The sequence below is a fragment of the Archocentrus centrarchus genome, chromosome 19 (genome assembly GCF_007364275.1).
Source record: "Archocentrus centrarchus isolate MPI-CPG fArcCen1 chromosome 19, fArcCen1, whole genome shotgun sequence".
In the NCBI taxonomy this organism is placed as follows: domain Eukaryota; kingdom Metazoa; phylum Chordata; class Actinopteri; order Cichliformes; family Cichlidae; genus Archocentrus; species Archocentrus centrarchus.
The window spans coordinates 8807233-8821849 of record NC_044364.1 but is presented as its reverse complement, the minus strand read 5'-3'; the positions used below and the strand labels follow the sequence as shown (position 1 = coordinate 8821849).

At 43.0% G+C, this 14617-nt stretch overlaps 1 protein-coding gene across 1 annotated transcript; it reads left to right on the top strand.

Annotated features, from left to right (window-relative positions):
- The first annotated feature begins 7848 nt into the window (after window positions 1-7848).
- On the top strand, window positions 7849-10437 carry nog2 (noggin 2). The gene has a single exon (XM_030755404.1). It carries the CDS (start codon window positions 9117-9119, stop codon window positions 9750-9752), a length of 636 nt encoding a protein of 211 aa, XP_030611264.1. The 5' UTR covers window positions 7849-9116; the 3' UTR covers window positions 9753-10437.
- Window positions 10438-14617: the final 4180 nt, after the last annotated feature.

The following is a 14617-nucleotide window of genomic DNA, read 5'->3' as shown; positions in this document are numbered from 1 at the left end:
CGATGCACATACTGTTAACAGACAGACAGTGAAAGGTGCTCGGCTCCTGAATTCTGTCTCGCTCTCTCTGTCTCGTTACACTATTACGTCCACAATGACATCGCACACCTAAACGGTCTCAGAATTATAATGACAAGAAGATTGAGAAAATCAGCATTAAATAGAAATCTATTTGATGTTTGATCAATTGCAAATCAAAAAAAAAAAAAAAAACAATCATTAAAAAATGTGGATGAAATGTGTTGTCTGGTATAAGATCAACAAGGACTATTTTGAATCATGCAAACATAAATTAGGTCCACTTTAAGGTTGAAAAAAGTGTACACCAATATTTTATGCTTTAGTATAAAGTTCCTCTAATACAACTGAATATCATCGCTGCGCATGAATTGCAAGATATTAATTCATTTGAATGTAATTCTCTGGGAAAATGGGCTGATTCGGTCTCCATCTCATCCAAAAGATGTTAAAGGGTTTGAGGTCAGGCCTCTGGACTCTGTACATGCCAGTGACTTTCTTTCTCAGCAAAATTGTTCATGTCATTGTTTGCTGTGGCGTTATTATTGTCGGGGTGTCTAGATTTGGTCATGTAATAAAGAGTAGACTCAAACAAACATGACCTCTCATCAGGCCAAATGCAAGGTTAAATAAGGTCAGCAAGGTTATTGGCACAAGCCACAACTGTGATCCTGTTTGGCTCTAAGGCTGACACCAGCACAGATCTATAGTATCAATAGCTCCTTGTGGATATACTTGACTGGGCAGTTTTCTTTTTCCCTTAATCTTTCCATCCACGTCCTCCTGACTTGTGAAAGTTATTGGAGTGTAAATGCATTTAACAGCTTCTGTCTATTGCTAAATGTATGGAGGGAGCTGTCTTTTGTCTGCTTCCTGTTTCATAGAGACACTAAGTTTAAGGTTTACTGAGCCAGAAAAGTATCTGCCAAAATTTGTGAATTGAAGACTTAAACAAACAGCATGTTGGAGAAGAATTGCACACCATTTTTGCACCAGCAAAACCTAAAGTTGGCTTCATTACACACTTTTTTTTTTAAATCGTCTTTGTGGGAATGTGCTGTCTGTAGCTACTCTCTCACCAACATTTATTTCAGCAGGCAGTCAGTTAAGAAACAAATTCTTATTTACAGTGACAGTTGAGTAGGATTGTCAGCTCTGTCACTGCATTTCTAGTTAAAAAAGCAAAAACAAACTTGAATACTTGATTAAGACACAAGCAGTTTCAGCTTGAGCTCTAATGAGGTTGAAGGGAATTTTACTGATGTTCTGTTCTTCAACCACGCCAATTTAATATCTCGTGATTTTGGCACTTTATTACTCTCGCTTTTCATGCCTACCTGCCCCTCTCAAGCCTCATTCTGTTCCGCTACGAGTGACAGAAAAAGGCAGACACTCCTATTTACACATGGCTCCAGGGGCTTGTGGCTGCTGATTAGCAAACCAGTGAGAGTCAACATTTCGTACATCTTTTGGACAAATGATCTTACTGAGTGCACACTTGGGCTGTTGTCAGATTCCAGCCCTTTCCGTCCAGTTCCCAAGCAAGCGGGCAACCCCCCCTGAGCAGAAGTGTGCGCTCACACACCAGCGAGACATTTCCCAAAGCCTTCCCAGTCCTATTGGCATCTCGGCAGGCCGTCACCTTCGTACCCTCCTGCATGCTCCACAAGCACACCAGAGGACCAAAGGGCACAAGGATCCCAGCACTACAACCCACAGAAATGCCTGAACTGGAGAGGTGGGACTCGTTCAGGTCGTGACACTGATCCGGTCCATCATGTCTGTGCAACCTGTGGCGATTATTTGGATGCATTCCATCCATGACACATTGGTTTTTAATGCGGTTTAACGAGATCTCAGGTTTAAACAGAATTACCTCACTCTGAATCCTGTCACAGACTGGTGGAGACGCCATCGTAGAATTTCCCTCTCTTTGTTTTTTGTTACCCAGTGCCAGTCCATGGAAGTATCTTGGCTGTAGACTCAACAGAACACACATGCTGTGGAGAGCGTCGGGCAAAGGAACATCTGCTGTGGTCAGTGGCTGTGGGCAAACTGTTTCATTTCGACAAGATGGCCTGTGGCAACACAATGGCTTAGTGGTTGGGAGAATGAACGAATTGCCAGTTATTTGTGGTCAGGGTTTACCTAGGTTGGACAGAGCTTCTGAAAGACATGTGGTCACATTTTACATTATATTACTCGTTAGTTAGTGTTAAAATGGGATTTCAAAATGTGATCTTTTCAAGTGGAACTGCAAATTGTTTTTTTTGTTTGAAGTCTTTATTCCATTGTAGTTACTTTGCTTCTTATGTAAATGAAGAGCACAGTAACAAGCATGCAGAGACTCATCGATACAGTGTGCCAACAATGATTTCGCTGATGAGAAAGGAGATTAGAATGACAGATTAAAGCTTTAGGATTTGCGGATAGTGAAAACACATGCCATAGCTGTCCAAATAAACTGTGATATACTGTATGTTCCACTATCGCAGCTCTCGTATCTTTGCCATGGCATCTGTTCACACACCACTTGACATTTCCAACCGGCCAAGGCTGCACAGAGGAATGTGGAGGACTGGTCACAAGACTGAAGATATGTTAACAGAGGCCTTTGAGACTTTACATTACTTGTATCCTTCTTATTTTCCCCCTAGCTTTCTTTATTCATCTCTCTGTGTTGCTCTCTCAGCCTCTCCCTCTCTCTAGGCTGTTGGCGGCAGGCCAATGATGTCATCCTGCCATAGGGAAGACCAGGGGGAACGCCCTCCTGGCGTTTGGAATGTGCTGTTTTTTCCTGTTGTTTTCCGGAAGGTGGCGATCAATTTAATCCCCCCCCTCATCACTCCGTGATCTGAGGGGGCCAAGGAGGCAAGATGGGGGAGGTGGGATGGTGGCATAGCAAGAGGAGGAGGAGGATATTCAGAGGACAGAAGAAGGATGGGGGCACTCTTGGGGTCTTCCAAAAGGGGATGCAACAAATATGAAAGGAGAGGAAAAGAAGAAGACCATGGGATGCTTTGAGCTGTTGAGATCCTCTTTTTACTTCAACTTTAGAAGATGTGAATAAGAGTAATCACCCTGGAATTTTGTGAGGTCACACCAAACCCAATTAAAAGCTGCCAGCCGTCATTACAGGAGAATAGCAATTCATGAAGAAAGAGTGGGAATGACTTACGGAAACTAACAATGCTTATTTCCAAGTGACCCAGCTAGCCCATTACAAAAGCAGAAAAAAGCACATAATAGTTTTTTATTGCTCTTCTGCAACCATTTTGCAATAATCCAGCCATATTTGAAAGAGCTCCTTTTCCATATATGTAGATCTGAAGGGTTGATTCTTAGCTACTAAAAACAGATTGATTTACACTTGCAAGTAATTATAAACTCAATAAAAAGAATAACTGTGGACACCATATTCCATTTCTGTCAATACAGCAGAAACCCTTAAATCCTACATACTGGTCCTTTATTGAAGCTTAGCTCATTGGTTGTCATGACATTTGATCAAGTTGTTATGACTTGTAATCACAAATACTTTGATCTATGAATGCAAGGGAGCGTGAACAATCACTGCACAACCATGACACAGGCACTCAGCAGCCTTGCTTTTATATAGGAAAATAATCAGAATACAATCAGCTGGCAACAAGTTGAGTCAACTTCCTTATTGCAAAGAGACACTGCAGGTGAGTTGCATTCATCATCGCAGACTGACTCAGATTGATTTCAATGTGCTGTCAGTCAGTTTGCATTTATAAATTAGATGCCACCAATCTGTCGGAGAGTGATTGCAGCCCATCTGAGTCAGACTGCAAATGTTTGGAGACAGGTTGCCTCCCACCAGGCGACATGCGCAGTCACCTTGAGACTGAAAGCGGTCATTGCAACTGGTTGCAGTTGGTCACCAACTGCGAAAATACTTAATCCAATTCCCAATTTTCCTATTCGCAAGGAAGTTGCCATCCTATTTTCCCTCTAGTGTGACTGGCCCATTAGCAAGTGGCAACTTTGTTTTTAAAAAGCCTCTTCCAAAGGAGTGTGCTCAGAAGCAGGATTCCACCAGCCAGTGGGTGACATCACAGCTGAATAATCAGCATCTGGGTATGTCTTGTTATTGTTGGAGCTAAACTTTTTTCTCAATAACAATGCTACATTCAACAAAGTAAAAGAAAATTAAGTACAGTAAGAGTATGGCTCATTTCATTTCCAGATTAGGGTTTTTTTTAGGATTAGTTATCAATACTGCAGAAATGTGACTCATTTTGTTACTAGGAATAATTATTTAGTGAGTTGCTCAACAAAATGTTGAAGTTCTGTTACCCTTCTGTTAAGAAGCTTTCAGGCCCAGTTCTTCGCATGTGCACTGTCAAATGAAATCTTCTTCACAGGAAAACTCAGGTATTGAACAGCTTCTGTAATGAATGACTGAACACACACACAAAACCTAAAGCAAAACATTTATATTAGCGGTGCTTGTGCCACAGTAAAGTTTCCTGGATTAGCTCAAATGCTTCAGTCTCAAAGTTCAAAGTGGGCCCCGCCGTCAACACACAAAGCCAATGAGCTGTCTACGATATGATCACCATTAATCACAGCTTTTGATCATGCATGGAGCAGCGTTTTCGCCATCACGACTGGAATGCCGTAATAGACACAAAGGATGCGGGGCCCTGCTCAGATTGACTTCAGATTGAACAACGGTGTGGCACAGCGCTCTTTCAATAACACGCTATACACTTAATGCAGCTTTCTTTTCTCCTCTTAGAGGAAAGAGGAAAAAATATCACTTTGATGCTGTTTACTGGATATTTTGCAAAAAATAACTTTATGATGAATTTAGCGGAGAAGAAAAAAAATGTAGAGGGGGGGCTTCAAAAGTAGTGTTAACGGAAGACAGATTTTTGACATGGTTCCCAAGCCATCTGCTTTGGGTTAAAGCTCGGAGACAGAGTCGAATATGGGGGGAGAAGGAAGAGGGGAGTAAGACTGGAGAAGATGACAGGGCAGCGGAGAAGGAATAAAGGATAATGCAATATTGACGAGCAATAGTGAAAACTATTTATTTGCAATGTGAGTATTTCTGTGTATGTCCCTGCAAGGCAAGAGATGCCGGATGATATAATTCATTGGTCTTATTCATATGACAGTTACATCAAACATATTTAAAATGACTATTAAACACATACACTACTGTCCTAATCTCAAGTTACTGCAAATATTTATCTGACATACTAAAAAATGTTTCTGCTGTTTTAACAGCTCAACAAAAAAAATGTTCAGACTTTGGTTGGTTCTGAGATTTGTCAGGCTGCCAAAGATCTAGCAGAAAGCGTTCTGCTGCAGATGCCACAACACAAAACTAATTATAAGACATTCTCCAGGCATATCTATTGACTGGGTGGGGGGGAAGGGGGGGGGGGGGGGGGGGGTATTATCGCTGCCACTAAATCCTATTTCCAAAACAGCCACAGCACCTTGCCAAAATCCTTAACTTTCCCTAACTAATCTTCTGATAGGTAATATTTTTTGTGTTAGTTTCTGAGTCACTTGTGTTTTCGCCCCTCTCTCTCTCTCCTCTCCATCCTCTCCAATCTGTCCATCTCCATCCACCCATCTGTGCCATTCTACCAGTCCTCAGTGGGCACAGTCGGCCAGTCTGGCCAGGGTAGCCCCTTGCTGTGCCCCTGCAGTGGATAAGCTCCTGTCTGGACCTTGGGAAAAGGCCTTTGTTTGGAATTGTAGGGGTGTTAGTGTATGTGTTTGTGCATGCTATGTGTGGGAGTGTATGTCTGTATAGCATTCATAGCAGAAAACGAGAAGGGAGTCAAATCTATGCCTTAGGGCACCCCTGCTGCCCCAGCACCCCCTCACATGTGCCCTATTGAGGCCTAAGGGAGCGTGAACAATCACTGCACAACCAAAGAACTAAGTCCCCTTGTTATACAAGGCCAATTTTCAGCACCAATCCCCCCCCCACCCCCCTTGCACCCACCCCCTCACTCCTCTATAGTTTGACCCACTTGTCAGAGGTTGACGGGCTTCGTTAAAGCGAGCTGGGGTCCTTTAATGCCGTTATTTAATTAGCCATTCCACAGAAAACTGTCATCCAGCACTAAAACTACCCCCACCCCGTTGCTGAAACCATCTTCATCACCACCACCCCTCTGCCATCTCCCTCACATGCTCAACATCACCTCGACCCTTCCCCACTGTGTTCACCGGTCCCCTTCTCTCCCCTTTCTCTGTCTTTATCTCCAGTAATTAGCCAGTAAATGGGGGTTGACTCATTGCAGGGTTTCTAGAGTATTTGGGCATGGGACTAAGGAAGTGTTTCTCTCTGCATGGGGTTTCTCTCTTAGTCCAGCACACTAAGAGCTGTGGAGGAAGCCAGCTCAGCCTCACTGTCCCTGCAGCCCACTGAGTTCTGTCTACACCGGCACCTAAATCATTAACCAGATTATGACTTTGTGTGTCTGCATGGATGTTAGAGGGATCAGTAGGAATTTACTCACAGGATGCCAAAGACCGCTGGCACCTTTTTCCATCTGGTTAGACTTAGATAATGAAGTTGAATAATTGTGCAAGACACTGAAATTACAGTGCTTCTTGTGATAAAAGTCATTCCATCTGTATCTATATATATTATACTCATACTGAACATGATTCAGGTTAACTACTTCATTCGCCCTCTGTAGTGTAGAAGTTTGATTACAGAGCTGGTGAGCAGTTTCACTTAAGCTGCATCCTGACTGCGAGTGAACATTCTTTCCCCATGGACTCAAACATGAGTAGTCAAGCAGTGAGGGAGAGTCTGGGGAGCCCCTGGCTTCATGTCCTCACCATGCTGGATCACCGCCCTCTAGTGACCACTACAAAAGACAAGCACAATGACAGCCTATCCAAACTGCGTGAGTAAATACAACCGTCAGTATAAAATTCAGAGTAACCACGTCGAGATTAAGTTTAATCAGCTTTTGTTGGAAAGTTTAATTACAAAGCATTTTTTAGTTTATTAAAGTTTTGAAAATGTGTAAATGTTCATTGGAATGGAGGTCAACGTCAAAGTGGCTCCTGGATCCGTTTAGTGCGTCTAAACGACACGTTTAAGCAATTTGAATGTCAATAAATGTAGCTTGTTTGTGTAAATTCTAATCTGGATTATGGGAAGATCAACATAGTTCAATAGTAAAAAGTTCAGCAGGGTTGCTGATTTTCTCCTAATGACTGCTTAGCATGGGAAAGGTACCGCTTAGTTATCCACGACCATTTATAGCCCTTAATTATGCGCCTATTTTGTGACCTCTGAGTTCAACGGGCCAATTCCTGTGTAGACCCAAATCCCGATGAACAAAGGTGGAATGTGATGCCCCTTTTCCGCAGACAAGCTACCAAACGTTTCCCATCATTTTCATGGGAAAGTTCAGGAAACTCTTTTACGCTTCAGCTGAATATTGACAGCGCATTGAACCTATTAGTGCGTCAGAGATACTCCGATGATGAAAACCGCAGGAGAAACAGTTGTTGTTACACTTAGTGTGTAAGAGAAAAAAATATCTCTTGTATGCATTATCTTGTTCATGTCTGGGAATATTACACTTAAATGCAATATAATAAAACTAGTGCTTTAGGACCCAGTTGATCCTTGTCATTGTGGCTGATATTTTCCACGTTGTGAAGGGAGGGGGTAGGCCGGGGTGGGAGGGGGTGGGGGGTGCTGTCAATCATAGTGAAAGTGGCCAGGGTGGGCAGGCCCCTCTGACACTTTGTACCGTCGGAGGGGGATATTTAACTTGGGACTGAGCACCACTCGCTACAGACACACTCACACACAGTGTGCCTAAGCAAAGAAATGCTCCAGCGCCAAGTCTCTCACACTCCTGAAGTAGGAGCGACTTAGTAGCTGCTGTACCAGTTATCAAAGGAGTAGAGACGCTCCCCCAGGAATTGACTGCTCTCACAGACCGGGCAAAAACGCAGATTATGGACTGTCTCGTCATGCAACGACATTGCGATTAGAATCTTTTTTTTTTTACCCCTTCTTCTTCTTCTTTTTGTGAAGATTCAGCAATGCCACACTGAAAGGAACTCTGAACTAACCACGTTTTCAATCTTTATGCAGCTTGCATTTCACGTGCACTGACACTGCATTTCGCTGGAAAGCCTGTTTTCATCGTTTTTTCTTGTTACAAGCAAAACCAGAGTTCTGTGGGAATATTTCAACCGAAACGTATATATAAACTAGAGCTGCTCTGCGATTTGGAACATCCTCTACAAAAAAAAAAAAATAATAATAATAAAATAAAATAAATGGCTGTTGTGTCATAAATTGAGATTGTGTCACACGGCTCCTCCAAGTTTTCTGTCATTTTCAGGGGAAGTGCGCACTGACGGCTGGAATACCACAAGAGACTGGCTGCAGAGACTTTTTTTCCTCAGTCCACGGACTGTGCGCTCTGGGACCTTGTCAAACCTGAGAGCATCAGGCAACGTTAAGAGAAGCCACGTTTCTAAAAGCCGTGCGTAAAAATAACATTGGCCAAGGCAGCCCTCTTTGCCGGGCGCGTGACATTTAAAACTTGGTGAAGTGCTCTTTTGTGCGCCCGTCTCTCCTGGGAGCTCCGGATCTATTCTGTCCCTTTAGAAAACACTTCATTCCATGCAGCTCTCGCCTCGGCCGCTGTCATCCAGTGCAGACAGTTCGTCGTGGCTTCAAGTCCTCGGGGTAACCATGACAACCGAAAGAAACCCAAAGTGAATCCGAGGAGCGGGGTGAGGCAGGAGAGAGCGTGAATAGGCTCGAGTTTTCCCCATTTTTTGTTTAGACTTAACTCTTTCTGTAAAGCGGGGGGCACCGCTTCACGCTGCAGAGTTGCATCAGCGGCCAAATTGCAAAGTTGAAGGAGCCCTAAAAAGCAAAGCACTCCGCTCCATGTCATTCAAACCCGACGCGGTCTATTAAAAGTATCGTCTTGCTGGTGACTGAACTTCTACTATTTATGAAGCCCCGGGCTAGTCACTGCAGAGAACACAGTAACCGGGAAAGGGACTGAGTATTATTCACGCGAGAAGAGCCGGTGCGTTTAACAAGAGGAATAATGGGCTTCTCACAAACGCTGTTCGTTTACGCGCTGGTTTGCGTTCACCTTGGAGTTTCCCAGCATTACCTTCGTCTCCGTCCATCGCCCAGTGATCACCTCCCAGTGCCCGACTTGAAGGAGGACCCAGACCCGGAGTACGACCCCCGTGAGCAGGACTTGGTCGAGAGGACTCTGAGGAAAAAACTCGGCAGTAACTTTGACCCCAATTTCATGTCCATCAGCTCGCCCATGCTGGTGAACCTTTCCGCGCCAGATAACCAGGTGAAGCCGCAGGGGCCCATGCCCAACGATATTAAAAAGCTGGACCTCACAGAGACTCCCTATGGAAAGCGGGTAAAAGTGGGCAAGAAAGCCCGTAGGAAATTTCTGCAGTGGATATGGACCTATACGCACTGCCCAGTGGTGTACACCTGGAAAGATTTGGGTGTGAGGTTCTGGCCACGTTACATCAAAGAGGGAAACTGTTTCTCTGAGCGCTCGTGCTCCTTCCCCGAGGGGATGTCTTGCAAACCCGTGAAGTCAATCACCAAGATTTTCCTCCGGTGGTATTGTCAAGGGTTTCTAAGACAGAAATACTGTACGTGGATACAGGTGCAATACCCAATCATCTCAGAGTGCAAGTGTTCGTGCTGATTTTCTCTAAGGAAGGAAGTAGTAGTAGTGGTCGACGCGGGAGTGGACTGGAAATACGGTTTCTATTGCACTGTTAACTCTCTACAGAGGTGGGCACCATAGCAAATCTATTTTTTTATATAGCATTTTAAGTGAAATACCAACATTGTACATATTTAAGAAAATGCAGCTATTTTTTCTAATTGAACCAGGACCATATTTTATTCTCAGCCCTGAAATGTTTTTTGGGGGGAATACGAGCACTTCATAAGGAAGGAGCGTTTTTTCTTTTTTTTTTTTGATATTTTTAAGAGACATTGAAGATGGAATGCATATGCTACACTTCTCCAAGAAGTGACTTTTTTTTCAACTGAACATTGATGCTGACTGTTATTTCACTGCAATGCTGCCTAGAGTTTTTGTATATTAATATCAATAATAATTAAATTGTAAAAAAAAAAAAAAAAGTTGAGGTTAAAGATATATATAAAGGCGTGAACTCAGCTTTTTTTTGGAATACATAGTATTGTAGGAATAAACAAATCTGTACGTTTTATTTATTATTTTAACGATTTGTGAGTATAGAGCATAAGGAAAGAGAATAGCAGAGTATACCAGAAAAAAAAATATGGGAGATGTCTACTTGAATATTTCTAAAAAATGACAAAAAAATAAATAAAATAAACAAATAAATAAAAACATATCAGTGTACATGTTATGGTTACACGTTTTAGCAATAAAGTCCATCTTTTCAACATGTGTTAGTGTGAACCCATGCTTATGACTGTGTATATCCAGAGGGGCGTGTACACTGTAAAAAAAAAAAAAAAAAAAAAAAAAGCATCATCTAAAAATGTCTCATTAAGCTGTAAAAATTTTCCCAGCTGCAGAGTTACGTTTCACTGGTTTCCATTCGCGGTAACTGGAGGGATTTCATACATCCCAGCAATGCCATTTCATTCATTAGTATTCTTGCAATATTCTTGTATCTTTTTTAATCGGAAACCCCTGAAACTGTGCCTCGTTTTATATATATTAAAAAATAATAATAATAATAAAGGGTGGAAAGACTTTTGCAAATGATTTTTTGCAGTGTAGACGGCTGGGCTCCGAAGTGGAGTGGAGTTACTAACTACGATAAAGTTTCGGTGACTTTGTGTGGACTGCCTGACGCTCCACGCCGTCACAGTGATTTTAGAAAAGGCTGATTTACTACGCTCCTTAATGCGCAACGCATACCTCAAGCGCCTCCACAGACCTGGCATTCATTTGTCTCAACCAGAGAGAGAAAGAGAGAGAGAGAGAGAGAGAGAGAGGGAGGAGAGGCCACGCACGCATTCATCTCCACTCGCTTCTGAGTTCCGAGGTGTTAACATAGTGGGTAAAATATGATTCAGACTTTTCAAACAGTGTCAAATGATGAAATTGCAAGAGCAGACGCGCAAGCCTCCAGTGTCTGGGGTCTCTGTGTTTTTTACTCTGGAAGCTCCACACAAGTTCCACTGAGGTATTTGTATAGAGGTGGACTGGAGCAGACAGGCGCCTATTCAAGTCTGACTGCCATGGAGAGAGAGAGAGAGAGAGCAAGCGAGAGAGCGAGAGAGAGAGAGAGCGAACACAAAGCCCATAAAACAATGGTCAACTGTTTTTGACGTTAGCAGACTATTAATTGGAGAGTTTGGGCATGCTGTCTGCAAGTTAAAGAGATATGGCCAATTAAACGCGCTGGAGACGCGCAGGGAAATGAAGTCCCGTGAAATCAAAGAGAGGAGTAATTTTCTAAAGTAGGGTTTTTCTAAATTGTGTTTATATTATTCGCCTAAATACAATCAACGACTTAAACAGAGCTATGACCAAATGTCTGAAAGCTAAAAGAAGCTTGTGTAGTGTTTCCACTGAGCGCATTTTGTGTGCCTTTAAGTGATTTGTGTTTTTTTGCGGGCAGAGCTGCATTTGACACTTGCCGCCCGGTTATTGTGACAGAACCGCTGAGGGGATTTGGTAAGCAGAGGAGAAGAACGGCAGCATGCCAGCGAAGGAGGAAGAGAGGGCGCAGGGGGGAGGGAGGGGGGTGCTTTCCTTACTGTCAGCTTCTTTCTTGATGATGTCTCGGGGTTTTTAGAAACTGCGTCTCTGACTCGACGGCGCCACTCAGCCGCCCCCTCTCGACTGCGCAGAATGAGGCACTTTGGGAAACAGTAACCCTTTCAGGCTCTGCCCGGAGAGTATTTTAGAAGCGTGTGAAAGGCAATACGCCGCCCTGGCTCCAGCCAGTTAGGTGCGCACCTTTTAGAAACAGACCTTGCCAGCTAGTCAGATCACTGGTTCTTAAAGTGGGGTCCGGGGACCTCCATGTGGCCCTTGAGAGGATTCCAGCGGGTCCTTAAAATGTCAGGAAAGTGCTTAATTGACAAGAAACAACAAAATTTGACTATAATTAGGCATATATGGGCAATCTAACCATCATCACAACAACCAGATTTTAGATACATAGCTAGAATCTTCTCGCTGGGATGTTCAGGGCTTCGTTTGCCCATTTGTGTTCAAACTAAATAAATATGTAAGATGTATATGATAAAAATGATGCCTTAAAGTTATAATTTGATCATTGATAACTGTTACCTAATTACATAAGCTCACATATCTTCTCACCCTGTCTGCCTGAAGTTTCAGACCCAGCCTACATCCACTAACTTTATCCCACTCAAGAAATAGAAACCTTTTCAATACAGAGTTAGCATCTAATGCAGCTGTAGGTTAAATGTGGTCCACGTGTTCTTTTTCTCACACCCAAGAAGTAAAAACAGTCCTAAAATGAGTAACTGTACTGTCTGCGTTTCTTCCAAAATTACTACCTGGGCTACAATCAACTTCACATGCTCTGATAAAATGTATCCTTTTTTAAAAAAAAAAAAAAAAAAACAAAAAGTCAATAAATCATAAAGCTTCATCATGAAATTCAGTTTGGAAATTTACAATCCTTATGGATATGCGAACAGACTTTTGATTGACATCTTATGCCGGGGAAATCAGAAAACCCATCAACACAGTCATCATCACATTGTCCTTAAAAATGTCAAGACTCCTGTGGCCTTTCCCCTGTCAGACGCTCAGCATCATCATTTTCTGACACTGCCTGTCTCCACACTCGTCAGCACCGACCTCCTGCAAAATGAGCTACGATAATAAATACGGTTTGGTAGATGTGTGCACACTCTATACACACACCCTCACGTGAATGTAAGATAAATCCCATATTTGTGGGCTGTAAAGAGAATTAAATGAAGGCCTGGAGACAATTAGGATGGGGATAACGGGGGAGTAGGTGGGAGGAGGGGTGACATGCTTAGTGGTAAAGATGATGAGTCTGTGTCTGCCTGATGATAGTCAATTATTATGATGGATAGTGGTCTGATTGGGAGTGACTGTGTCTGTGGGTGGGAGGTGAAAGGTCTGCAATGACACATCTGTACCTGTGTGGACACATCTTTACTGATTGCATACATGCATACAATCATCCACAAGCACACGCACAACTCCAACTCCAGTGTGTGTGCATGTGCGTGTGTGTGTGTCCAGTGGACTGACAGACAGACAGAGATGGAGACGAGGGTCTGTGGTTGTGAGTAAGGCCCAAACCTCATAGTTGTAAAAGCCAGTGAGTCAGCACTGGTGAGGTTATTGATGATGACAGGGTATTAGCACTGGGAGGAGGGAGGGCACACACACGCATCCACAAACGGAGTCACCGCAGATGATACCCAGCATTCCATCACACCACCATCCATGGCTTGCAGTGTGTGTGTGTGTGTGTGTGTGTGTGTGTGTGTGTGTGTGTGTGTGTGTGTGTGTGTGTGTGTGTGTCTAGGTGTCAAGCACACAAGAGTTCTGTCTATTAAGTGTGCCTGCAGAGCATGCATGAGAGAGAAGAGCAGAAGCTGCTGTGATGGTGGGTCCCCGTTTCTCTCAAATGCCTGAAATGGATGTCTGTGTGTTTCATGTGTGCGATGGGAAGCCTTCACGGAACTCACAGATGCTTCGCAGCAAACTTCCAGTGGTTATGACGTCAACCACCCATCGCTGCAAGATCTCACAAACCTGACCTGGAGTCAGTAGCAGTGGGTACAGGATTCATAGCATGCCAATGCATCAACACAGTGGCCATCTTTACAGACAAACAACAGGTGACTGTAGTCAGATAACAGGTGTTTGTAATCAAACTCCAGCCATTGCCAACAAGCGGTGCTTATGATAATTAAGCAGAAAGCTGGGAGATGTGTGCAATGCCACAAAGATTCATGAATGCATTCATTATTTACAGGGCTGCATTACTTAAATCTTAGATTCTCAGAACTGGATGGCAGATGCATAATTTTACATTAGAAGAGTCGAAAGAGAACGTTTCATTTCACGTACTGCACAGGCCTGTTCACTTGAACTGATCTTAAACTGTGTCCACACTGCTTTCAGCTCGCCTTTCACACCTAGCGATTACATTCAGCTCACCCAGTGTGAGTGAACTTTATCAGCTGTTTATTCATAGTATTTCCTGTCTGTGTAAATCATTCATTCACTACTTCTAGTTATTGCTCAGTGTGACATCTATTCATTATTAGCGGCCACCTTCAAGAGTTTTAGCCAACAGTTTCAACTGTCAGCTAAACTTCTGCCAAATATATGCTAACCATTTATTCCAAAATTTTGTTTGGTTTTTCAGATGTTTAGACAATTCATTCATTTATCTAACGTTTTTATGTCTTTATTTCTAATTTGAATTCAATTTCAGCTGACAGCGCACCTTAATAATTTCAAAATATTTCATGAGTTTATCTGACAATTTCACATTTCTTATTCATACATACATCTAGTGTTTAACTAATGGCAAA